We start from the raw sequence: 27,386 nt of genomic DNA on the forward strand, positions 1-27,386 counted from the left end.
CGACCTTGGAAAGAACAAATCATTGAATTAATAAAAAAAATATATATATATTTTCTGTTACTCCATTTTTAATCTGCGACATCTCCGAATTTTTCTCCATGGCATTCAGTCAGATAAGCGCTGATCTTTATGACAGGGGCTTCCATCACAGGTGAGGACTTTTAGGTGCAATTCCTCAAGGAAACTGTGGGAGGCAGCAATTACAACAATGGTGTCTAGTCTGCCGGAAATTCAAAGTAGAAGAAGAAGAAGAAGAAGAAGAAGAAGAAGAAAGTGTGGCATAAACATAGGCTGTAATAATTGTACACTGGCAGCTAATGTAGTTTTACCATGGACAGTCCAGAAGTAACGTTCACTTTGGCCTACATAGTGTTCGCCATTTGTTTCGTGTTCACGCCTGACGAGTTCCGCTCGGCCGGGTTAACAGTGCAGCACCTGTTCTCGTCCTGGCTGGGAAGTGAGGATGTGGGTTTCATCCAGTACCACGTCAAGAGGACCAGCATTACCATACTGGTCCACTCTGCACTGCCTCTGGGTAAGACGCACACAAACATGTCAGCTTTAATCAAACAAGTAGCTGGTTCACAGTTAGGGGTAGCCAACGTTGGGGGGAAATTTTGGTTGACGCAGAAAGCAAAGCTAGCTATCCATACATAGCTGGAAAACTTCTCTGTTTTAACGGGACTTAATGCAAAACTCCTCTCAGAAACCTAACAGTGTTATAAATATTGCCTTGCTTTTGGTCAGTGCCAAATGGTAATTTTACAATTTGTCATATATCCCAGTTATTTAAATTCGTCTCTGGTCAAACCAGGGTGGTATTAATACAACTTCAGCAGACGTCCCGCCCCCGGATGTTAACCGGGCGATGAAAAACAGTTATTGGTTGTCACAGAAGTAGCTACAAGTCTCTAGACGACGTCAGCATGCAATTTGCATATACATACATATATACACTACTCACAAAAAGTTAGGGATATTCGGCTTTCGGGTGAAATTTCAGGATGAACCTAAAATGCATTATAACCTTTACAGGTGAACTTAATGTGACCTTCTGTAAACTTTTGAATGCACATGTCCAACTGTTCAATGTTTCAGTACTTTTTGCACAAGTTGCTGTTCTCTAACAAGGAGTTTAACGGCAAAATTCACATCAGGTGTTTGATGCTCCAGCTCATCGAGGTCGTATCATTAGGGAACGGCTGCAGGAGACTGGGGTACCTCAAATGGAGTGGCCTGCACTTTCTCAGACCTGAATCCCATAGAAAACCTATGGGATCAGCTGAGTCGCCGTGTAGAGGCTCGGAGCTCTGTACCCCAGAACCTCAATGTCCTGAGGGCCGCCCTTCAAGAAGAGTGGGATGCCATGCCTCAGCAGACAATAAGTCGACTTGTGAACAGCATGAGACGTCGTTGTCAAGCTGTAATTGATGCTCAAGGGCACATGACAAGTTATTGACACTGACATTTTTTGTTGTGGTATATCCACCACTGTTGTTGGCTTTTGTTTCAAGAAATTGTTTGAGATGAGGAAATCACCAGTGTATGCTTCTACTTAAATGGCCTACTTTCATGCTATAATATCACTGTAACGTGAACATTTTATATTTTCCATAAATTTCACCCAAAAGCCAAATATCCCTAACTTTTTGTGAGTAGTGTATATATATTAGGGCTGAATTTTTTAAAATCATGTTAATTATAAGGTTATGGATTAATCATGATTAATCACATTTAAAGTTTATAAAATTACTTGCCCTTTCACTATTTTATAGTATGCAATCGTTATAATGGCACAATAACTGATAACTGTTAACAATATTAACAAGAATTGTCATGAAAACTAACAAAACTATCATCATGAAATCCAACAACTAACATTACAAGTACTTATATTAATATCCTCTAACTGAATATCCTTTAGCAGAATTGAAAAAGGGAGACCTGCCTTTAATCTGCCTCTGATTGGCTAACCCTCACCTTTTACCAACCCTAACCCTGACCGTAACCAAGCTAACCAACAAAGGCAATATTTACTCGCCATTCAGAGGCAGAATAGGGTGGATATGAAGGCCCAGCAATCAATTTAGACTGGTGAAGAAAGACAGGTGAAGCAGTGCTTCACAGGTGCGCTTAAGTAAGTAAGTAAGTAAGTAGGTACACTTTATTAATCCCACAAGGGGAAATTCCAATTTAAGTTACATCCCGTCCAAGAGACACAAAAAAGACATGACAAATACAGGGTTACAGGATCAGGAGAACTTCGGGTCAGCCACCGTGCGCGGCGCCCCTTACATTAGATGAGAAAGGAGGACATTAGGGAAAGAGGGGGGGGGAAAGGTCAAATGTCAGCACAACATGGCATTAGCAAAAGAAAGAATGGTTCATAATCGTTAACCATCCAATCAACATCTGATTAAGTTTTATATCAAACTGAACCAGCAAGTGAGGGAAAGTAAAAGTCCTCACTGAGGTTCCTTTTCATCCCCAGAAGGTGGTGCTGTTTCAGAACACAACAATATTCCAGACACTTCTTCTTATTGGCTTGGCAGAGGGAGAATTTATGAATATTTATTATATTTAACATAATATAGGCTTATTATTCTAAAAGACATATTATTGTAAATTGAAAGTAAAATTAATATAAAATGTATGTGATCTGTTTCTAATAGTAGGAACAGGGTATGTATGTATGTATGTATGTAAAGTATGAGACACACATATTTGCACTAAAATCTACTATACATGTTCATTTCTCTAGGTTACTACATGGGGATGTGTATCGCTGCTCCTGAAAAAAACCTGGGATATATCCACCAGGTCAGCCTGTTTGTCTCTCCTCTTTTACTTTCTGTCTTTGTAAGATACAGTTAGGTCCATAAGTATTTGGACAGTGACACAATATTCACAATTTTGCCCTGTACACCACCACAGATTTGAAATGGAGTTATCAAGATATGATTGAAGTGCAGGCTTTCAACTTTAATTGAAGGGGTTGAACAAAAATATGGCATTAACCGTTTAGCAATTACAGCCAGTTTAATACATTGTCACCCCATTTTCAGAATCTTGAATGTAATTTGGACAATTGACTAAAACAGTTTCATGGCCAGGTGTGGCCTTTTCCCTAACTATTCCATGAGAAATTAAGAAAATAAAAGGTGTGGAGTTCATTCCACATGTTTGCATTTGCATTTGAGTTCTGTTTATCAGAACCCTCAACATGATCCAAGGAGGTGTCTATGCAGGTGAAGGAGACCATCATTAGGCTCAAAAAGAAAAAAATCTCAGACAGATAGGACAGCTTGAGGAGCAGCCAAATCAATGGTTTGGTATGTTCTAAAAAGAATGCATCGGTAAGCTCTGCAACACCAAAAGGCCTGGAAGACCACAGAAGACATCTAAAGTGGATGAACGAACTATTCTTTTCCTGGTGAAGAAAAACCCATTCACATCATCTGGGGAAGTCAAAAACTCTCTCGAGGAGGCAGGCATATCATTGTCCAAATCTACAGTCAAGAGACGTTTGTGAGAAAATAAATGGAGGGTATAGAGCAAGGTGCAAACCACTGGTGTCATTCAAGAACAGGAAGGCCAGATTAGACTTTGGAAAAAAACATCTAAAAAAGCCTGCCTGATTCTGGAACAAGGTTCTTTGGGCAGATGAAACAAAGATTTAACCTGTACTAGAAAGATGGGAAGAGAAAAGCGTAGAGAATGAAAGGAACAGCTCATGACCCAAAGCAGAGCACATCATCTGTCCAGCATGATGGAGGCAGTGTTATGGCATGGGCATCTATGGCTGCCAGTGGAACTGGGTCACTTGTGTTTATTGATGATGTGACTGCTGATGGAAGTAGCAGAATGAACTCTGATTTTTATAAGGGTAAACGATCTGCTCAGATTCAGCCAAATGCTACAAAACTGATAGGATGGCCCTTCACAGTGCAGATGGACAATGATCTAAAACATACTGTGAAAGCAACCCAAGAGATACTGAAAGCAAAGAAGTGGAATATTCTTCACTGGCCAAGTCAGTCCCCAGATCTCAACCCAATTGAGCTGCTTTTCACCTGATGAGATCAAACGGAAGGCAGAAAGACCCACAAACAAGCAGCAACTGGAGGCAAAAGACCCACAAATAAGCAGCAACTGAAGGCAGCAGTAGTAAAGGCTTGGCAGAGCATCTCAAGGGAGGAAACTCAGAATTTGGTGATGTTGTCCATGGACTCCAGACTTCAGGCAGTCACAGACTGCAAAGTGTTTTCCTCTACATATTGAATATAATCCTTGTAATTATAGTTATGTACGTTTTGTAGTTTGTCCATTTATTTTTCAGCCTCTGAAAATAGGGTAACAATGTATAAAACTGACTGTAATTCCTAAATGATAAAGGCCACATTTTTGTTCAGCCCCTTAAATTTAAGATGTGTTGATTACTCCATTTCAAATCCACTGTGGTGGTGGACAATCGCAAAATTATGAATATTGTATCACTGTCCAAATACTTACAGACCTAAGGCCAGACAAAAAAAAAATTCTGGGTTCTGGTTCCCAACCGAGTGTCCCATTTACCCCCTGAGTCAGGTTATTTTATTGGCCTCTGTATAAAAATAAAATAAAAAAAATAAAATAAAGGCACTATGTGACCGAGTGTGACCTTGTTGGCATTGGTCAAAAGTTAAGCACGGCTTTTATTTTGAACGATGTTGTACTCACCTTATTTGTGATGTTCCCGCGTAACTTAGGAAAATAATTTCATGGAACTCTATGGTGGTGGGCGTGATGGGTGTATTCGACTTCAGGTACCTAGCGCTGCGATGCGAGCCAGAGACACCTCCTTCTGCTAGTAATAGGCCCAACGCTGCTCCATCCGCATTCGACAGGCTCATAGTAGCCCAGCAATACACCCATCTGCCCCGACCAAGAAGTATCCAAAACAAAAAAGATGAACTGAGCAACGACATACTTAAAAGTCTTGGTACAAGAAAGGTGGGATTCTCTCTGGCCGAGAGCAGTAAACATGGAACCTACCTATTGATGGTAAGTTGACATGTTAAAGTTAACGTTAACGTGATATGTTAGGTTGCTTGCATTAGATAACGTTAACGTAACCATTTGACTTCTTAAAAAGCTCTAAGCATATGCTTTCTATGTAAGGGCCTAGTCTTCCAGCTAACTAGCAACTCCCATTATAGGAGGCCCCCCCCCCCACTCCTCCCCGGACAACCGTGACACTGTCACCTTTTTTACTCTGAGGAGTTTGCATGTCTGACTTCTGTAAATACAGCAGTTATAGCAAGTAGGAGGCATACTGTCAACAAAACTGGCTGTGGAGCAAGAAATTATGCTGCCATTGCCTCATCTAGTGGCGAACAGAAAAAAAACTTTCCTTCCATTGCAATAAATAGGTCCAGGGAGGCATACTGTCAGTATCACTGTCAATAAGATAGACTTTATTATCCCCAATGGGGCAAATACTTTTGCAGTCAACAGCAGGAGAACCACAACGACAACAACAAAAAACAATTTCAAAACAATTCAGGGCATCATAGAAAACTACACAACAATTAAGTAAATAAATAAATAAAGTTAATAAATAAATCACCCAACCTTATTCAGGTGCCCAGTGGCCACCGAGAGAAAAGAGTTACTGAGTCTATTAGTTCTTGCTCATGGCACCACATATCTTCGGCCTGAGGGGAGCAACATAAAGTGGCCATGAAGGGGGTGACTCTGGTCGTCCAGGACAGAGCGAGCTTTCTTTAGGATCCTGATTTTAAATACATGTACCTTGCTGCAAATCTTGCTGAATCTTAACTATTCCCTGGAGGCAATTTTTGTTCTTCTGACTTAGAAGCCCAAACCAGCACACACACAAAAAAAGTTATTACAGATTCTATAAAACAAGAATCAAAGATTCTCATGAAGGTACAGTCAACTTGTGAAACAAGAAGTCTCTGATGTGCTTTCTTGCACACAGCATCCACCTGTGACCCAAATGTGAGCTTGTCGTCGATCACGGTGCCATGGTACTTACAGTACAGGCCAAATGTTTGGACACACCTTCTCATTCAATGCGTTTTCTTTATTTTTATGACTATTTACATTGTAGATTCTCACTGAAGGCATCAAAACTATGAATGAACACATGTGGAGTTATGTACTTAACAAAAAAAGGTGAAATAACTGAAAACATGTTTTATATTCTAGTTTCTTCAGAATAGCCACCCTTTGCTCTGATTACTGCTTTGCACACTCTTGGCATTCTCTCGATGAGCTTCAAGAGGTAGTCACCTGAAATGGTTTTCCAACAGTCTTGAAGGAGTTCCCAGAGGTGTTTAGCACTTGTTGGCCCCTTTGCCTTCACTCTGCGGTCCAGCTCACCCCAAACCATCTGGATTGGGTTCAGGTCCGGTGACTGTGGAGGCCAGGTCATCTGCCGCAGCACTCCATCACTCTCCTTCTTGGTCAAATAGCCCTTACACAGCCTGGAGGTGTGTTTGGGCTCATTGTCCTGTTGAAAAATAAATGATGGTCCAACTAAACGCAAACCGGATGGGATGGCATGTCGCTGCAGGATGCTGTGGTAGCCATGCTGGTTCAGTGTGCCTTCAGTTTTGAATAAATCCCCAACAGTGTCACCAGCAAAACACCCCCACACCATCACACCTCCTCCTCCATGCTTCACAGTGGGAACCAGGCATGTGGAATCCATCCGTTCACCTTTTCTGTGTCTCACAAAGACATGGCGGTTGGAACCAAAGATCTCAAATTTGGACTCATCAGACCAAAGCACAGATTTCCACTGGTGTAATGTCCATTCCTTGTGTTTCTTGGCCCAAACAAATCTCTTCTGCTTGTTGCCTCTCCTTAGCAGTGGTTTCCTAGCAGCTATTTGACCATGAAGGCCTGATTGGCGCAGTCTCCTCTTAACAGTTGTTCTAGAGATGGGTCTGCTGCTAGAACTCTGTGTGGCATTTATCTGCTCTCTGATCTGAGCTGCTGTTAACTTGCGATTTCTGAGGCTGCTGACTCAGATGAACTTGTCCTCAGAAGCAGAGGTGACTCTTGGTCTTCCTTTCCTGGGTCGGTCCTCATGTGTGCCAGTTTTGTTGTAGCGCTTGATGGTTTTTGCGACTCCACTTGGGGACACATTTAAAGTTTTTGCAATTTTCCGGACTGACTGACCTTCATTTTTAAGGTAATGATGGCCACTCATTTTTATTTAGTTAGCTGATTGGTTCTTGCCATAATATGAATTTTAACAGTTGTCCAATAGGGCTGTCGGCTGTGTAGTAACCTGAGTTCTGCACAACACAACTGATGGTCCCAACCCCATTGATAAAGCAAGAAATTCCACTAATTAACCCTGATAAGGCACACCTGTGAAGTGAAAACCATTTCAGGTGACTACCTCTTGAAGCTCATCGACAGAATGCCAAGAGTGTGCAAAGCAGTAATCAGAGCAAAGGGTGGCTATTTTGAAGAAACTAGAATATAAAACATGTTTTCAGTTATTTCACCTTCTTTTGTTAAGTACATAACTCCACATGTGTTCATTCATAGTTTTGATGCCTTCAGTGAGAATCTACAATGTAAATAGTCATGAAAATAAAGAAAACACATTGAATGAGAAGGTGTGTCCAAACTTTTGGCCTGTACTGTATATTGGTTAACCATCTCAACTGCCTTGTTGTTAATGGTTACCGGAGAAATGATGGCAGCATTTTTCCCAAAATCAACAATCATCTTTTTGAGACATTTATGTCAAGGTAGAAGGACCTGCACCACTGAACAAAATCGTCAACCACAGGGTCATGGTCAGAGTTCCTGTGATTAACTAATGACAGGACAACAGAATTTCACAAAATGATCAGAATCAGAATCAGAATCAGAATGCTTTATTTGTCATTATAACAGAGAACTGTATAACGAAATTACTTTAAGTTACATCCCGTCCAAGAAAAACACAAAGGACATGACAATACAGGGGTTTACAGGACCAGGAGAACTTCGGCGGCAGCCATTGGCGCATCCGTTTTTGGCAGATGAGAAAGGGGTACATTAGGGAAGGGAAGGGAGAAAAAAAAGTCAAATGTCAAACTGGGCTCCAAAAGGGAGTACAACATGGCATTTGGAAAAAAACACCCCAGCACAAATAAGCACATGCAAGAACATTACAACATGACTCGAGACAATGCACATGTGGAGAAGGAAGGGATTAGGGAAGGGGGAGATGTCCCAGCACAGACGTGGGGCTCCGCTGCCACTTGGCGCGACCGCCCCGCCCACCTGCCACTAGGACGGGAGGGAGAGGGGGCAGGGGGAGGGGGCCAACGAAGGCGTTGAGTTCCAGGGATGTAAGTCCAAGAGCTTCTTCGCTGTACAGACACAGCATTGTCTCTGGCGACTGATAAGATGACAACCCCAGTCGTTACCCAGGAGATGGCCTTGTGAGTCACAGTGTGCTGACTCTGACAAGTATTTCTGTACAGAACAAATAGAACAGGTGATAAGACACAACCCTAGGGGGATCCAGTGAATGAAAAAAGAACATCAGCCAATACACCATTGACCTTTACACATTGTGACCTCTTTGTTAGAAAATCCAGAAGCCAACAAATTAGCCCAGGATTGATATTGTGGTCCCTCAGTCTTTGTGCTAAAACATGAGGCTGGATACAATTAAAGGCTGAAGGGTCATTCCATGTCATTTCACCAACTTTTCAGGACATCTCACGCACTTGGGTCTCAAAAAATTCTGAAAAATTCACCAGTTGTTCCTTATTTATCCAATAGACACACTGTAAAATTTTCGTTTGCTCGGATGGATACTTTTTCAGATACAGCCAATTTAGTGAGGGGAGTATGTCGATTTTGGCGCGATTTTGGCACGTCCTTAATTTTCCACCATTTTCAGGTGTCAATATCTCAAGAACTACACCACATAGGAAACTGGAATTTGGTATGATAATACACCTCCACCTACTCTCTCAGAATATACAAAAACATCATACATCATAACTGGTAGGCATGCCGGCCCCTCAAAAATGGAAAAAAAATTACACGGGTTTTGTGGTCGACCATGTTTGGCTCTTCAGAAAACAACTTTGTATATATCCCAGCTTCTTGATTTTTTCAGAGCTTTGAGATACACACATGGACTGTTCAAAGCATTAATGGTCAGTCAGATATATGCATTGGTTTCTGGATGGCAGCCTCTCCAAATCCCCCAAAACAAGTTTTCATGTAAGATTTTCATTGGCCCAAAACTGCATGTGGGAATGTCTTAAAAAATCTGATGGTGTATTACCTTACCAAATTTCAGTTTCCTATGTGGTGTAGTTCTTGAGATACTGACACCTGAAAATGGTGGAAAATTAAGGACGTGCCAAAATCGACACATACTCCCCTCACTAAATTGGCCGTATCTCAAAAAGTATCCATCCGAGCAAACGAAAATTTTACAGTGTGCCTATTGGATAAATAAGGAACAACAGGTGAATTTTTCAGAATTTTTTGAGACCCAAGTGCGTGGGCCATTTGGTGAAATGACATGGAATGACCCTGAAAACAGAAAGTAGTCGCACCAAGGTCTTAGCGCCCTCTAAATGCAACAGGGTCATCGTAACGTTTTTCTTTTTACGGACAATTTTAGAAAACAAATGTTTTACCTTCTTGACAGTTTCGGCGTGAATCTTCCGCCTTCATCAGAAGCATCACCAGAATGTTAGATGGTGACGTGCCTTACCAGCTGGTGTTACGGAGGCGTGACCTGTCTGTCAAATTTGACAGGTCGGTAGTGGTTTGAGTAGGGCCTTCAGTTTCCGTTTTTTCTCCTCCGTCGGGTCTTTCTTCAGGATTTCATAAGTATGGTGATCCATGAGCATTTCTTTCATCTGCATTTCATATTGGGTTGTGTCCAAGATGACCGTGGTTCTCCCCTTGTCAGCAGGCACTGAAAAAATGCCAGTATCCAGCCTGGGCAATAACCAAGGGAAAACAACAGGCACTAACAAAGGAAAACAATAAGCAAAACAGAAAACTCAAAAATACTGTAACTTTGCCATACATCAAAGGGATCACTGAACGCATCCAGCGGGCCATGAAAAAACACAACATAAACACCCCAGTAAGACCACACAAAAAACTCCGACAGTTGCTGGTACACCACAAGGATAAAACACCACCGGACAATAAATGCAACAAAGTTTATGAGATCCCCTGCCACTCCTGCAACAAAGTGTACATCGGGGAGACGGGCAGGAGCCTGCTCACACGGAAAAAGGAACACCAAAAGGAATGTGAGAAGGAAACAACGAAAAGACACACCAGGGCAGAAAAAGAGAAAGCACAACAGGAAAATATGAAATCAGCCATCACTGATCATTGCAGAAGGGAAAATCACATTATGAACTGGGAGGAGGCAAAAGTCGTGCACACGGAGGAGAACCGCTACCAACGGTGGATTATGGAGGCAGTGGAGATTAAAAAACGTGCAAGCAGGACAATGAACCGGGACGAGGGAGCATATATGCTGTCGCACACCTGGGCCGCAGTCCTAGGGAGGCGAACTGACAGCAGGAGGTGTGACCGACCTGTCAAATTTGACAGACAGGTCACGCCTCCGTAACACCAGCTGATAAGGCACGTCACCATCTAACATTCTGGTAACGCTTCTGATCAAGGCGGAAGATTCACGCCGAAACTGTCAAGAAGGTAAAACATTTGTTTTCTAAAATTGTCCGTAAAAAGAAAAACGTTATGGTAATTTACTTAGGACATAATGAACCTACACCACCTGCAACAGGGTCATGTTCAGCAAGGTGCTGATGGCATCATCCACCCCCCTGCCAGGCCTATGCGAATTGCAAGGGATCCAGATCAGCCCGAACCATGGCCAATAGCTCCTCTTTAACAATCTTTTCAAATGATTTCATCACCAATGAAGTCAGAGCTACTGTAATCTGTAAGTCTGTAATCATTTAGACATCCCGGTGCATTAATTTTAGGTAGTGGAATAATCGTTGAATTTTTCCAGATTTGAGGAACCCTATTGAGCTGGAGGGATGCTGAACAAATTGGGCTGTATGTGGCTCATGAACTAACATGAGTTTTACAGTGTGACATACAGTGCCTTGCAAAAGTATTCACCCCCCTTGGCATTTTACATATTTTGTTACATTACAACCTGTAATTTAAATGTTTTTTAATCTGAATTTCATTTGATGGATCTACACAAAATAGTCTAAGTTTTGAAGTGAATTGAGAAATATATATAAAAATATTTTTTAAAAATAAAAAACTGAAAATTGGCACGTGCATATGTATTCACCCCTTTTGTTATGAAGCCCCAAAAAAGCTCTGGTGCAACCAGTTACCTTCAGAAGTCACATAATTAGTGAAATGAAGGCCACCTGTGTGCCATATGATGTGTCAGTATATACACACCTTTTCTGAAAGGCCCCAGAGGCTGCAACACCTAAGCTAGAGGCACCACTAACCAAACACCGCCATGAAGACCGAGGAACTCTCCAAACAAGTCAGGGACAACGTTGTTGAGAAGTACAAGTCAGGGTTTGGTTATAAAAAAATATCCAAATCTTCGATGATCCCCAGGAGCACCATTAAATCCATCATAATCAAATGGAAAGAACACGGTACCACAACAAACCTGCCAAGAGAAGGCTGCCCACCAAAACTCACGGCCCGGCAAGGAGGGCATTAATCAGAGAAGCAGCACAGACACCTAAGGTAACCCTGGAGGAGCTGCAGAGTTCCACAGCAGAGATTGAAGTATCTGTCCACAGGACCACAATAAGCCATACACTCCATAGAGCTGGGCTTTATGGAAGAGTGGCCAGAAGAAAGCCATTACTTTCAGCTAAAAAGAAAAAGGCCCTTTTGAGTTTGCAAAAAGGCATATAGGAGACTCCCAAAATGTATGGAGGAAGGTGCTCTGGTCAGATGAGACTAAAATTGAACTTTTCGGCCATCAAGGAAAACACTATGTTTGGCGCACACCCAACACATCTCATCACCCCAAGAACACCATCCCCACAGTGAAACGTGGTGGGGGCAGCATCATGCTGTGGGGATGTTTTTCACTGGGAAACTGGTCCAAGTCGAGGGAAAGATGGATGGTGCTAAATACAGGGATGTTCTTGAGCAAAACCTGTACCAGTCTGTAAGTGATTTGAGATTAGGACAGAGGTTCACCTTCCAGCAGGACAATGACCCCAAGCATACTGCTAAAGCAACACTTGAGTGCTTTAAGGGGAAACATATAAATGTGTTGGGATGGCCTAGTCAACGCCCAGACCTCAATCCAATTGAGAATCTGTGATCAGCCTTAAAGATTGCTGTTCACAAGTGCAAACCATCAAACTTGAAGGAGCTGGAGCAGTTTTCTCTTGAGGAATGGGCAAAAATCCCAGTGACAAGATGTGGCAAGCTCATAGAGACTTATCAAAAGCGACTTGCAGCTGTGATTGCCGCAAAAGGTGGCTCTACAAAGTACTGATTTTAGGGGGGTGAATAGTTATGCACATTGATGTTTTCTGTTATTTTTTCTTATTTGTTGTTCGCTTTACAATAGAAAAAAAATCACATCTTCAAAGTTGTAGGCATGTTCTGTAAATTAAATGATACAAACCCTCAAACAATCCATTTTAATTCCAGGCTGTGAGGCAACAAAACACGAAAAATGCCAAGGGGGGTGAATACTTTTGCAAGGCACTGTAGGTATCATCCTCTCATGCTGTTTGAGAGGATAAGACTTTATAACTTTGATGACCCCATAACAATCCCTCTAGCACTACCAGCAGGCCAAAATGTTTTAACAGTGGTAGTGGTAGTTGTAAGAGTTGACATTTTGTGACAACATGTTGGCTAGAAGATGAAATCTGGCAATTTTGGGTAACTCCATGACCTTCCCTGTGGTGCCACCTGCAGGCTCAGTGGGTCATTTGTGTTAGAAATAGTGGATTTGTAATGAAACTCCTTTTAAAATATCTTTAAGGTCCATTGTGAATAAAAAAAATGTGTTAAATTTATCACTTCCCCAAAAATGTATTTTTTTTCGTCGTAACTTTTGTTCAAGCGATCTACTGTGAAGGTAAACTTAGATTCACTGAGTTTTAGCTGTCAACACCCTCTAGTGGTCAGAAATTACTTAGTGCAGCATTAATACAAAAAAGAAAAGGCACAGCCAAGCCCACCAACCTTAGACCTATAAGTTATTTAATCTCAACTACAAAACACTAACTAAATTTCTTACCTTTTCCTTGGAGAAATTTTCCCCACCCTTATACATACAGATCAAGTGGGATTTATGAAAATATGTCCTCCACTGAAAATGTGGAGCAGCTGTGGCCTAAAAGTTAGAGAAGCAGGCTTGTAACTGCAAGGTTGCCAGTTCAGTCCTTCCATTCTGCAGGAAAAATCCTGTTGGGAAGTGAATGAACAGTGCTCTCGCTTGTTTGATTGGTGCCCGATTGATATGGGATTTTGAGACTGGTATTAATACTGATACTGATACCAATTTTAGAGGGTAAAATTTGTAGATTATTGCTATGGCAGTTGATATAGTGAATTTTTGAGCTGTAATGAAAATAGACCTTTTCTATGTGGATTGTGCACTGATTTTGCATGAATATGACTATGCAAAAGGCTGCTTTCAACAACAAATAACTTTATTAAAGAAATTCAACATTGTTATACATTGTCACACTGAGAGTAAAGAATGAATAGCTAAATACACATCAGAACTGACCAGTATCAGTCAACTGTTGACCATTTGAAGAATTTTTTTTAAAAAATGGTCTCATTACAACGAAATGGTTACTGTAGGGTGAACATTATCACACATGAATCAAATGTGGCTCCACAGGAGTGTCAACTTTCCAGTCAAACCCAATTTATGCAAATCCAAGACTGTTTAGGCCCCAGTCTGCACAAACACACCATTTATAATAGGCCAAAAGAACACATTTGGACTGCATGGTTTGCGGCTCAAACTGCATATGGGATTAGCATGAGGTGGGCATGTCTGCAAAGGTGAGACCCTTGGTTGCCCATTGTCCCATTGTCAGATCCCATTGTCATTCAGTGTAATTGGTGACTGTGTTGCCCTTCCTGTCACAAGGCATTCTTTTGCACAATGACTCTGCCAAACTTTGAGTGTATTTTTGTTTTGCCGGAACCTTAGCTCCTGAAGCATATTCCTCATATTCTGCGCAGTGGTTAATTTGCAGACAGTGAAACAAGTTAGTTGTGGGGTTGTCTTTAACGGCAACCACTTCCCAACATAGTCTGCAGATTGGTGTCTTTTGAGCAACATCTGCCTTTTCCAAGCCAAGCCACCTCCATCTGAGTGAGAATGATCCATGTCTAGCAATTAAAACTTACGTCATCGATTCCAAGGCTGATGGTGTTTGTCCTCCTGGCGCTGTTTGTTCACTCATTTTTAGCTTAGCTTGTTGTGATGCATGAACACGGCATGTGTTCTCAATGCACATGCACAGTTGTCTGTCCTATTTGGCTTGATCATATGCAGTGAATGTATGTAGACTTTCGAGGCATGTTTTGATTGTTTTTTGCAAAATGAGTGCCATGCTCGAGTTTGTCATTTTGCACATTGTTAAAACAACAATTAAGATATTATCATAGATGATATATAGTATATCACACACCCCTATGCTGGATATTGGCATATAGCCATTTTGTAAAATGTCTGTCAAGAAAATGAATTAGATAGATAGATAGATAGATAGATATACTTTATTGATCCCAAACCAATTAGAATGCCAGTTTGCTTTTGTAATGCAGACCAATGTAGTGGGAATAATTTAGTTCTGTTGTTTTTCACAGTTGAGTGACAGCTGGCGAGCCTTCCTCCTCCTGTCCTTTTGCCTCCAGTTGGCAAGCTGGACGCTTATCATCTACTGGTCCCACCTCCACTGGTCCAATCATCCAATTAGCAGGGCCCTGCAGGCTCATGCCTTTCCCCCCTACTCTGGTTGGGGCACTGTGGCAACAAGCATTAACACAGAGTTCAGGCAGATAGATAAGTTTGCCACTGGAGCTCCTGGAGCAAGAGTTATTATTACCGATACCTGGGTGTTAAAGGTAAGTAGAACAGACACATAAATAACCTATTATTTATATATCTGTTCCTCATACCCATTCACATGTATGCATATAGGGTCATTACTGCTTGTAAGTGATTGTTACATGCAACTTTTGGCAACTTACACTCCTTTTGATTGAGACACACACACACACACACACACATCACCCAGCACTGTTTCTGCATTCCTGATTCTGTTGAGAGTGCGTGCACTTGGCATAGCCAACCTGCCCCACCATATGAATATTTCTTAAGTTTTAAAAAGCTGGACCTTACAATGGAATTAACCTGCTTATCGAATGTTAAATCACTGTCAAATATCACAACCAGGTTCTTATGTGATCTGGTGTAGTTGGAAAGGTGGTCGAGTTGTGTGTGTATCCTAATGTACATAAATGAACAAAAATGAAAGAATATCTTTGTCTTACTGCATCTCCTTCCAGGTTACCACATATCACGTCTATGTGGCATTACAGAATGACAGTCATCTGACAGTGACAGAGTCCAGACAACATCAGCTGAGTCCAGAGTCAGCATCACCCACACAGATTCTGACCCTCAGAGTGGAGAGTATCAATCCTAATGTCAGAGCATTTGATATCAGGTTTGTGTGGGTGTTTGAGTGTGAGGGGGTGGGAGGTTTTCTGGCCTGTAGTTACTGACATTGAAGTTAGTCAGTAGTAATCCTACAGGCCTTGGTCTAGGTGGTAATGTTAATAACAGGGCTACAGTTGTTTATTCTGGCTATTTGAAAGAAAGTTCGCCCCAGTATAGGCTAATTGCTCCAAAAACAGTGATTTGACAGTATGCCTCCCTGGACCTATTTATTGCAATGGAAGGAAAGTTTTTTTCTGTTCGCCACTAGATGAGGCAATGGCAGCATAATTTCTTGCTCCTCAGCCAGTTTTATTGACAGTATGCCTCCTACTTGCTATAACTGCTGCATTTACAGAAGTCCGACATGCAAACTCCTCTGAGTAAAAAAGGTGACAGTGTCACAGGGGTGTATAATGGGAGTTGCTAGTTAGCTGGAAGACTAGGCCCTTGCATAGCAAGCATATGCTTAGAGCTAAATGGCTAACGTTAGTCAGCAAGACAAGCAGACCATACTGGAATTAACATTAGAACTAGCTAACGTTAGCTGGCTAATTAGTTCGCTATCTTGCTAATGGAAATTCCAGCATCATATCGCCCGCTTGTCTTGCTAACTAACGTTAGCCATTTTGCTCGAAGCATAATGTTATGCAAGGTCTAATTTAACGTAGGGTGGTTCCTTCAAACTAACGTTAAAACTTTCCATCGGACTCGGAAGCCAGGCGTCTCTTCCAAACTACGCGATTCACGTGAATGACCCGATTGACCAAAAAAACGGCGATTGTAGCCGAAAGGCGACAAGTTTGCATGCATGAGAAGTGCAACTCTAACTCTGTGCTGTCTGAGAATAATTGAAGAAAATACAAATTAAATACTTTAAGTTAAATTTATTTAACAACTGACAATCAAAACAAGTTTAAAAGTATAAAATATGACAAGCAAGTTGTCCTCGACTGAATCTACTTCAGCTCCCTCAGCTGCAGCAGCAGCCGCTTTTACATTTGAACCGTCCTCCGTTTCCTCAGCATCTCTTTCCTTTCTTGTTGCAGACTGGATGGGTCTTCTTACTAGAATCACAGCAACACACACTCTGTTCTCACAGCAACACACACTCTGTTCTAGCGTAAGCTGCCTAAACTTGCGACATTGCAACATTTTTCTCTCTCTCCTCTCTGCTTTCTCTCTATCGTTTTGATCCTTTCTGATGCAGATTCGAGCACAAACTTCGCCGGCCCCCTACTAGCCTGCCCCATTGAAAAGTCTAATTAACGTTGCATGCCATTTTTGGCAGTTATCGTTTGGATTTGAATTGACCTCTATAGATGTCAGTGGCAGCCAATGAGTTAATTAATCCAATGACTGGATTTGGATCAAGTCATTGGATGCAGTGTAAACCAACTGCAAGGCAACATGCTGAAATAAGAGCACCATGCAAACACATGGGCACAGTTTCATTGATTTGAGCACTTGAAATAGTGTTGTGAAGTGGAAGCTTCATCTTAATGACCAGAACAGGTATTATTCAAAACCGAACATTTATTTCCCAACATGTTGCAGTCTTGCAGAAAGGGGGAAAAACACCGTACTGTGCACCTGACTTTTTCTCTTTACCAAAGCTAGCAACAAAAAACGTACTACAACTACTTCCTTGAAAGTTCAAAACAAAGGCATCTCTGTCTGTAACTAAAAATGAGATATATTCAACATTTTCTCCATGGTAAAACTGAATAATTAACATTGCCAGCTTGTGTAACATTTACTGTAAATGATAATTGTAAATATTGTAACTGTCAATAATGTAAATAGTGCATTGTTCACATTTCTTGTTTCACAGTTTAAACGATACATTAATCACCCTGTTAATTACTTAAACAAGTTACAACATTCTCCTGCCCGATGAATAACTGATTATCACTACGTAGTCCATCACTTTAACTCATCTCTGAAGAATATATCAACTGAACAGCGGACTGTAGCTTGCCTCCTACACTAATAAGATCATTTACATCTAGGAATGGTTTCAAGTCTTTGATTTTTGACTCTCTTTTAACATCTTGTCAAGGTTGCAGCTGATTGATTTCTTGGTTGAAACTATGCTCTTGGGTCACCTTCACTCAATACATTTCTGCTGCAGACAGCTCCTCTGCAGTTAGTTCTCCCTGAGTCTTCAGACTATAGTGTGCATTAGCTATGAACGTTTTCACCCACATGGTTATTCTCTGCACTGTTTTCAATCTGCTGTACTTCTCTCGATCTAATGTGGCTCAGCTTGTTCAGTAGTGGTAAACTCTGGACACTCTTCTGTCTTCACACTGGTTGCTAAATCAGCATGATTGATTTTGCCGTCGCAGTGAGACCACAACTCTGGATTTGTGAGACTTTGTCTTTCAGTCACTATGCTTGCCACAAATGGCTTCCAATTTTGAGCTGTGCTGTGAATCCAGTGAAATACAACCATTGAATCAGTCCACGTTAAGCTGATTTCTGTCCATGTTGAGTGGCTAGAGAAGATTGTTCCCTAACCCCACTCCAGTCAGTGTACCCATGAACTCCAAGCGTGGTAAAGTCGTCTTCTTTAATGGGGCCGCTTTTGACTTGGATGCAACAAAACTTCACAGCTTCCCCTTTCTTACTCTGCATGCAGTTTAATTGTGTGTGAGTTTGGTTGAATCTCAGTTTGGTACCATCTTGGAAAGGCCACCAGATGGAGCTTTGGCAGCTCTGCACAACACTGATCCCATTTTTTTTAGCCAGGTCTGGAGGGAGCAGCTCATTCCAACTTATTCCCTTATCCCACAGTTGTTGAAAGTTGTTGAAGTTGTTGACACTTTACTTGTATGGTGTATGGAGTCAGGAAGCCAGTAGGGTCAGAAATGCAAGCTGATGTCTGCAGCACATTTCTCTTTGTTTTCATTTCCCCTCAAAATGTTTAACAGTCCCTTGATATCAAACACAAAGTCATCTTTTTCTGGTCTCTATACTAACCCCAACACTTTCAGTGCTTTTGCAGTAAAAGCTATCTGGTGGAGTCTGAATGTGATTAGGATAACTAACAGGTTTGGGTTAGATTTTGCCCTGTTAGTAAATAGTCGTTTAAGGATGGTCAGCCCTCATCATGAGATGATAAATCAAACCCTTGTATACAAGGTTGTATCCATTTTTAGTCTCATTAAGACTTTCAAACCGTCTTCATGCTATTTTGAAGTTGTCTGGAAGATCTGATTTTTCGGTCGCCATGGCAATTCAACATGTTAAAGGCCATCCTTGTGTGTTGTAGTACTCTAAGCTCTGAAGAGCCTCTGTGTCCTCTGGGCTCTGGGTTTGTTCATTAACAATGCTCAGTGACTCCACCTCCCAAAAGGCACCTATACTCACCTATACTCATGTGCATGCGAGTGTTGTTGGTTACACTGCATGTTGAGACTGGCCCTTGCAAAGCCCATTCAAAGCTGCTTTCTATGGCTACTTGTGCTTCTGTTATCCTTTGGACCTTGCCAGACACTACTTGTCAGTAATAGTCTGCTCCTATTAATACTGACAGTTCTGGATCATCAGTACCCTCAAGTGGAAAGTCAGCAGGCTACAGACCATTTCTCTTTAACTCTTCTTGGATGGGTGCTTCAATTTGCAACTCTTTGTCATATGTTCCACACCTTCTCCAGTGATACCCTCAAAATGTTGGATTGGGCTATCACAGGAGCTGTAGATCCAAAGGTAAGTAAATTCAGTGTCTTTTACCTGACTACAGGTAGTCTTAGCTCCTTCACCACCCCTCATGGATGAAGCTTGTCTGGCTGCCTCCATCTAACAGACAGCGCACAATTTTTCTCCCTGCTGGGCCCTCTGTCTATGCCTTGACTGACTGGAGCCTTATTGTATTCTGGACATTAGCTTTCAGTTTCAATGTGCTGGACACAGAGGACACTAGGGTTGAGCCAGATACTCAGCTGAAACGTGTGTATGGATAACGAACTTTTGATGAGTACGAGTATTATCCGAGTAATATGAGTCAATAAATGTGCTCTTGATGAATGAAACTCCTCATTGGGTAGCTGACTGTGTTCACATTGTGTGATAGGCCAGTCACACACAGCGCCCCTCCCCTACACACACACACAGTTCACTGCAGCTGTGCCCCGCTCACACACACACACACACACACACAGTGACAACCTCTGTCACTCACTGAGGTGTGACAGCTCACATCGTGTCTCTCTTCAGCAGCAGTCAGGTTTTTTTCAGCTCGCTCTTCCCTCGGTTTGTAATCACTGATAGTCAGTAGAGTTTCTGCTGAACTTGATTGGTAATAGACGTGCTGCTTTTGAGCAGACAGGCTGAATGTGACTCTCGTTGCGTTTCTCACTGACGACACATCGCTTGTTTGTTTTTGTTTTTTTTTTTTTATCATCTGCCTGCTCTTACCAGCTGGTTTTTGATCTAAAGTCAGTTGGAAAACTTTGCTCGTACTGGAGTCACAGTCTTAACACATACCACATTACACACATACATGAGCTGAACACACAAAGGACATTATTATTTTTATTTTATTTTGGCTGCATGCACTGAGAGTCTGACACTTTTATGAACTACTCACTGTAGTTCATAAAAAATAAATATAGTAGTAGTAGAAATATTACAAATTAAGTTTTAAATATCTATCTATATCTATCTATCTATATACATATATATAGATAGATGTAGATTTAGATATATATACACACACTACAAGTCAAATGAGAGTTTAATGAGAGTTATGTGCTGTCATTCAGTGTTTTTTCTTTATTTTTACTGCTTTCTACATTGTAGATACATACTGAAGACGTCAATTATATGAAGCAAGATATATGGAATTATGTAGCAAAGAAAAAATTGTTAAATAACTCTAAATATGTTTTATATTTTAGATTCCTCAATGTAACCACCCTTTGCTTTGTTGACAGTGCTGCAAACCCTTGTAAAAGGTTTGAACATTGCATATCATTTATCTACTTATGTCACTCAGTGAAGTTAGTAGAGAGGAGTTTGGGACATAGCAAAATCATATGCATCTAATCATGGAACATTTTTTTAAAATATGAAAAACACCCTTTTAAAGATGTATCTCTGTACCGATGTGTGTTTAAATGTTTGGCCATTTATAATAAACCCTCAGAGTTCCGTTATTTTGCACATTTTACATGAAAAGTGAGTGATTTCTGCCCGGGACACCAAATGGTACCCTATATTGATATTGACTCATAAAAAACTTGTTCTGTAAATAGTTAATTTACTGTTGTGATCAAAAACATTGATACGAAGCTCAATTCTGAGGCTGTTCTATAAATAGTTTTCTAATGAACAATAAATATAACAACTTCTGATCAACCCGTACCAATTTCAGGCTTAAAATTGAAACCCCACCCACTTCAAGTTTAAGCTCCACCAATTTCCAGTTTAGGCCCCACCCTGCTCCAAGTACCGATATGGCTGCAGATAATGTAGATGGTTGAACAGATACAGATACAGACAGTGGTGTACTCACTCATCCCTGGAGGACACCACAGTTTCTTTAGTGCTACTGTCAGTAGGTTGGTTTCCATCCAAATATATCGAAATTTTTGAGCGAATTTTGTCAAAATGCGCAAAAGAAAATGCGAATTTATGCCTGTTTCTATTAGTTTTGTTTTGCGATTATTGAGAGGAGAGTGCGCCGTGAGATGACGCCATAAGATAGCGTCTGTGTCCACTGAACAACAACAAACACTCAGCTGACACTCAACAGCTGATCATGGACAGATTCCTGCTGAACTTGTCAGCTCTTGGGAGAAGTCTGGTTACTATTTTGGCAGCGCTAACTTCGTACCGAACCATCCTAAATAAGGAATAAGAGACTAATAATAATAATAATAATAATAATAACTAATAATAAGACTGTAGCGTAGAAGTGTGACGTGGTATCCGGTCCAGTCATCGTTTATTCGTAAAACCTGTTTCCACAGCAAAAAGTCGCATTTTCTTTTATCGATAGGCTGAGAAATCCACCCCCTCCCAGTGCAAAAACTTTTTTGCGAATTTTCGGCTGTTTTTCGAATTTCTGGTGTTTCCATCCAAGTTTTTTTTTCCCAGTTTCTGAAAATGCGAATAAAAATAGGTGGATTTAACCCTAACCCAGCTGTCTGAAACCCATGTCTGGCTTTGCTTCACTTTGATCACATATTGACTGATGATGTCTGCAGTCACACAAGACACTTGAAACTCCTTTAACTCCTCAGAATTTGGCTATGTGTTTTGGGCCTAGGCACGAGTAGTATCTTCACAGTTTTCTCAGTTTCTCCTTGTGAGCAGACACAGAATTGTCCGGACAATGTTCTGGTTTATGATCAGCACTTTCACAATATACACAAGTCAGAGGAATAGCACTCACTGTGTGCAGTGAAGCTGCTGAGGGCATACTCCATTTTTTAGGTTTTTCACTGTTGAATGCTGACTTACTGCATGATCTATTATTTAGGGGAATGTCCCTTTGAGTGTTACCTGGTCTGGTAAGATGAAGTGCTCTCTCTCTGCTTTGGACTCTGCTTTGGACTTTTGCTGAAACTGGATGATGTTCAAGCGCTTTCCATTCACCGCTGGGGTCTGACTTGTGTGTGTAGGCTAATGCTATGTCATCTGGTATGAGGTGTAATAGTTACTGGGCATAGCAGGCAGCCATATGTGTCACTGTGAACCCCTAAGGACTCTAGACTGCAAGTCTGTATTTCACATTCAACATACAGGTGCCTGAGAGCTACGATATCTGCAGATTTTTTCACAGGAGTCAGGCTCAGAAGTGACTACACTGACTACAGTGTCTTTTCTTCCAAAGCAGTTCTTAAGCAACTCCACTAATGCATCTTAAGTACCAGTCATGCTAAGTTCTGCTACAGCCCTTGCTGCTGTTCCAGTAAAATAGGATATCAGGTATGTGAATTTCTCCTTCTTACAGTTTATCATTGTTATGCATTGCTGCTTCATGTTGATTTCTTGCCACTGGCTTATTTCTCCATTGTATATCTCTATCATTAACTTGGGCGGCTTAAGAGTCTGTTGATTTGATGATCTGCCTGAACTTAAACTTGCATTGGTCACCTACCCACTCACAGATTACCATTCTTTCTGAATGAGCCTTGTGGTGTGAACTTTCCATGTGAAAATGTGGTCCTGGTACTCTTGTGTGGTTGCAATCTCTGCCTCCAGTTCATCCGGTGGCGTTCCATCCTCAGTGCCTTTGTCTAAGTCTGAATTTCTCACAGTCTGGCAGATCTTTGCTTACCACCTCTTCAGTGCGAGTAAGCAGCTTTCATCATCGAGGTGGGGACTATCCCACTTCCATTTCATCCGCTCAAAGTGTTCAAAGTGTGCTGTTAGCGTTAGCTGTCATTAGCTTCGAACTTCTACAAAGTTCAGGGTCTCTTAACAATCTTGACCAGTCCCTCCCCAGGTTTCAGCCCTAAAAATGCTGTGAAGTGGAAGCTTCATTTTAATGACCATGGATATCATTTAAAACTGAACATTTATTTCCCAACATGCTGCAGTCTTAGAGAAAGCAGAACGAACAACTAACTTTGCACCCGACATTTTCTCGTTACCAAAGCTAGCGACAAAAATATAGTACAGCTGCTTCACTGAAACTTCAAGGTCTGTCTGTAACTTAAAACAAGATATATTCAGTATATTCTCGATGGTCACACTGAATAATTAATATTGCCAGTTTCTTGTGAGCATATATGCCCCTTTTCCACCAGAAAGAACCTGGTGCTAGTTCGGTGCTGGTGCTAGAGCCGGTGCTTAACTGGTTCCAACAAAGAACCGGTTTGCTTTTCCATCGGCCAAGAGCCAAGCGGAGCCAAGTCAGACCCACGTCATTACGTCAGCGTAAAACGTGATCACTTGGGTGTGCGAGACGCTCGCTTGGAATCATAATAACAAACATGGACGACAAATGGGTTGGTGCTTGCCTGGAACTGATTTGGAACCAGTTTGGCTGGTGCTTGGGCGGTGGAAAAACAAAGAACTGGTGCTAAGTCAGGCACTGGCTTCGAACCAGCCCTGGAACCTCTTTGGTAGAAAAGGGGTATTACTGTAAATGATAACCTTAAATATTGTACCTCTAAATAATGTAAATCGTACATCTTTCATTTCGTAAACATTAATTGCCTTATTAATTATGAATCAAACAACTTACAACAGAGCGAATTGAGAGCTTGAAATAAGTAAATTGTGCCCACTGTTTAGGATTTTGTGACCTCAGTTTAGTATTTCATGTGTGTAAAAGAAAAAATTCTGCTGCCTCTCCAGGGCTCCATACTTCTCAGTGATCTCTACAGAGAATTCTAATACATCAGGGATTTTCAGGATGCTTTTCAAAACTATTTGATGCTGCTTTTACCATGTTTACAGGCTGAATTCTACAGAATATGCAGAGCTGCGGGAGAAACTCCATGCTCCCATTAGAAATGCTGCCAATGTTGTGATTCACCAAACTATCAGTGATCTCTTCCTGGAAACATTCAAAGCTCAGGTGGAACTCAATCAACCGTATATGCTCCCTAGTGGACAGGTAAATTGCTTTTTGGAAAGCTTAAGAAGCCCAGTGTTTCTTAGAGGCTGACAGTTCACTTGTGGAGAGGACTTCATTTCAGTATATCATAGTCTGTCATGCATAATGGTTTGATTATATAGCTTCAGTCACAGTAGTGTGTCGGTGGAATTCAGTGACAGGGAACTCAAAACTGGGGTAATATAACAAGTCTTTGAACCGCTCTCATTTTACCTTTCTATAGTATAATGCATTCACTTACGCTGTTCTGAATTTGAGGTAATTAGCTTAAAATTCTGAGAAAAGTTTTCATGAAAAGAATCTGCTTTTTTTAAACGATTATATCAGAATTTTGAGAAAAAGATTAAAAAACGCTTCTCGATTGTGAGAAAATATCTTAATTCAGAAAAAAACAGGGTACAACATTTTTCCCATTAAATTGTTTTCTCAGAATTCTAAGAATTCTCATTAATTAAGAACGTTTTGACAAATCTTTGATTAAAAAGCAGAGTCACTGTTAGGAATACAGATGGTAGGGGGCACCCCAGTGGCTCACCGTGTAGAGCATGTACCACATAACACTAAGGCTAAGCTCAGCAGCCTGGTTTCAAATCTGGCCCAGAGCCTTTGCTGTATTTCATCCCCTCTCTCTACCCTTTTTGTCCTGTCTCTGTCCACTGTGAATGTCTGATAAAGCACAAATGCCCAAAAATACTGTAATAATAATAATGATAATAATAATAATATTTTTATTTTTTTTTAAAGATTTTTTTTCAGCATTTCTGCTTTATTTGACAGTCACAGTGGAGATAAACAAGAAAGGCAAGGTAGAGATGGAGGATGACATGCAGCAAAGGACCTGAGGTCAGATTTGAACCCCAGTCGTTGCGATTGGGACTAAGCCCTGGTACATGGTACGCGCTCTTAACCGGTGAGTCACCGGGGCGCCCCACCAAAAATAATCTTAAAACAAAAAAGAAATACAGTGATAGAATCCTAAGTTTCACTTTAGTATTTGCTAACAAAGGTTCTGTATTTCTCATATTTGTTAAAATTTAAAAAATGTAAAATTAAAACTGCAAAAATGCTCTGTTTTCATACTTTTCCCTGTGCAGGACTTGGAGCCTTGTATCGGCTGTATGCAGTTTCCAGCAGGCGCCAAGCTGATCAGACTCTGTTGTGAAGATGGTCAGTGTGTGTGTGCGTGTGTGTGTGTGTTTGTGTGTAATGGTTGTCACAGTACCAGAATTTCTGACTTTGATACAATACTAAGGAAAAAATAGATATTTTATAACATGGGAAACACAAATAACAGCATATTAAGGATTTTAATTTGTCAACCTAATCTTTTTTTTTTTTTTTTTTTTTTTTTTTTTTTAACCCTTGTTTACTCATGGTGCTTCTGCTGTTTTCTGTTTTGACCAAAACTGGTTAGGAAGGCTCTACAGCTCCTCACATGGTTAGCTAGTGCTTTTGACTTGGGTAGTGCACTCCCCAAAGAACAAGCAGTACAGGAAGTTAGTGAATCTAACTTCCTGTACTGCTTCCTGTACTTATCTGCTAGTGAGAGGAGAGCCTGTGGGCAGTGATGTGTGTGTGTGAGGAGCAAGAAAAGTTTTATTTTTTATTCAGAAAAAAATACTGCAGGAATCGATACTGTTGAAAAGACATTTTGGAACTATTTCAGATGTTTAGTATCTATTTATCAAAGTATCAGTACTTTTAACTGACCTAGTGGTGTGTGTGTATGTGTATTTCTTTCAGTGTTCATGTAAATGCATCTTTGTCTATGATTTGCTGATATGTTTTGTAGATGGTGATAATGATTCAGAGTGCCAGCCGTGTTTCTGCAGACCCATGTGGTGTTTGTCCTGTTTGGGTCGGTGGTTTGCCAGCCGGCAGGACCAGCAAAGACCTGAGACCTGGTTGGCCAGCAAAGTCCCCTGCCCTACTTGTAGAGCCAGATTCTGTATACTGGATGTCTGTCTGGTTCACTAGCAACATACACACACACGTATCCAAACACTGTCTAATCATTAACTCCTTCCAGTAGAAAGAATGTCATCACTTCCAGTGTGGTTAAGAGGTTACACTGACTTTCGGGTTCTTATCCATGTAGTGGTATTTGCTGCTCCGTATGAGGGCAATAGATCCTCCAAGTCAGATCAGGCACAGCGCCTAGGGCCCTGCCTTCCTTGATAGGGTCACCACAACTGATCTTTTTTTTTTGGAAAACACAGATAATCCTTGGAAAAAATGAGAAAATTCACCTCATTTTTTTCAACATGGGGAAAAGGCAATGAGAAATTTAGCAAATTTAGCAGAAAAAAAGAAATGTCTAATTAAAACAACATATACAGTGGTGTGGAAAAAGTGTTTGCCCCCTCCCTGATTTCTTATTTTTTTGCATGTTTGTCACACTTAAATGTTTCAGATCGTCAAACAAATTTAAATATAAGACAAAGATAACACAAGTAAACACAAAATGCAGTTTTTAAATGAAGGTTTTTATTATTAAGGCGGAAAAAAAATCCACACCTACATGGCCCTGTGTGAAAAAGTGTTTGCGATAACTTGTAATGAGTCTCTTACAGTGCTGTGCAGGAATTTTGGCCCACTCATCTTTGCAGAATTGTTGTAATTCAGATACATTGGAGGGTTTTCGAACATGAACCGCCTTTTGAAGGTCATGCCACAGCATCTCAATAGGATTCAGGTCAGGACTTGGACTAGGCCACTCCAAAGTCTTAATTTTGTTTTTCTTCAGCCATTCAGAGGTGGACTTGCTGGTGTGTTTTGGATCATTGTCCTGCTGCATAACCCAAGTGCGCTTGAGTTTGAGGTCATGAACTGATGGCCGGACATTGTCCTTCAGGATTTTCTGGTAGAGAGCAGAATTCATGGTTCCATCAATTATGGCAAGTCGTCCAGGTCCCGAAGCAGCAAAGCAGCCCCAGACCATCACACTACCACCACCATGTTTGACTGTTGGTATGATGTTATTTACATGAAATGCTGTGTTAGTTTTATGCCAGATGTAACAGGATGCACACCTTCCAAAAAGTTCAACCTTTGTCTCGTCAGTCCACAGAATATTTTCCC

The 27,386-nt window shown here is 41.0% G+C and overlaps 1 protein-coding gene across 1 annotated transcript; it reads left to right on the forward strand.

Annotated features, from left to right (window-relative positions):
• The first annotated feature begins 279 nt into the window (after positions 1-279).
• Positions 280-26,598, forward strand: tmem129 (transmembrane protein 129, E3 ubiquitin protein ligase). Its single transcript, XM_030062526.1, has 7 exons — positions 280-535; positions 2,762-2,820; positions 14,875-15,132; positions 15,577-15,737; positions 24,146-24,305; positions 25,400-25,472; positions 26,098-26,598. The coding sequence occupies exons 1-7, from the start codon at positions 331-333 to the stop codon at positions 26,280-26,282; spliced, it is 1,101 nt and encodes a 366-aa protein (XP_029918386.1). The 5' UTR covers positions 280-330; the 3' UTR covers positions 26,283-26,598.
• Positions 26,599-27,386: the final 788 nt, after the last annotated feature.

The sequence above is a fragment of the Myripristis murdjan genome, chromosome 10 (genome assembly GCF_902150065.1).
Source record: "Myripristis murdjan chromosome 10, fMyrMur1.1, whole genome shotgun sequence".
NCBI classification, from domain to species: Eukaryota; Metazoa; Chordata; class Actinopteri; order Holocentriformes; family Holocentridae; genus Myripristis; species Myripristis murdjan.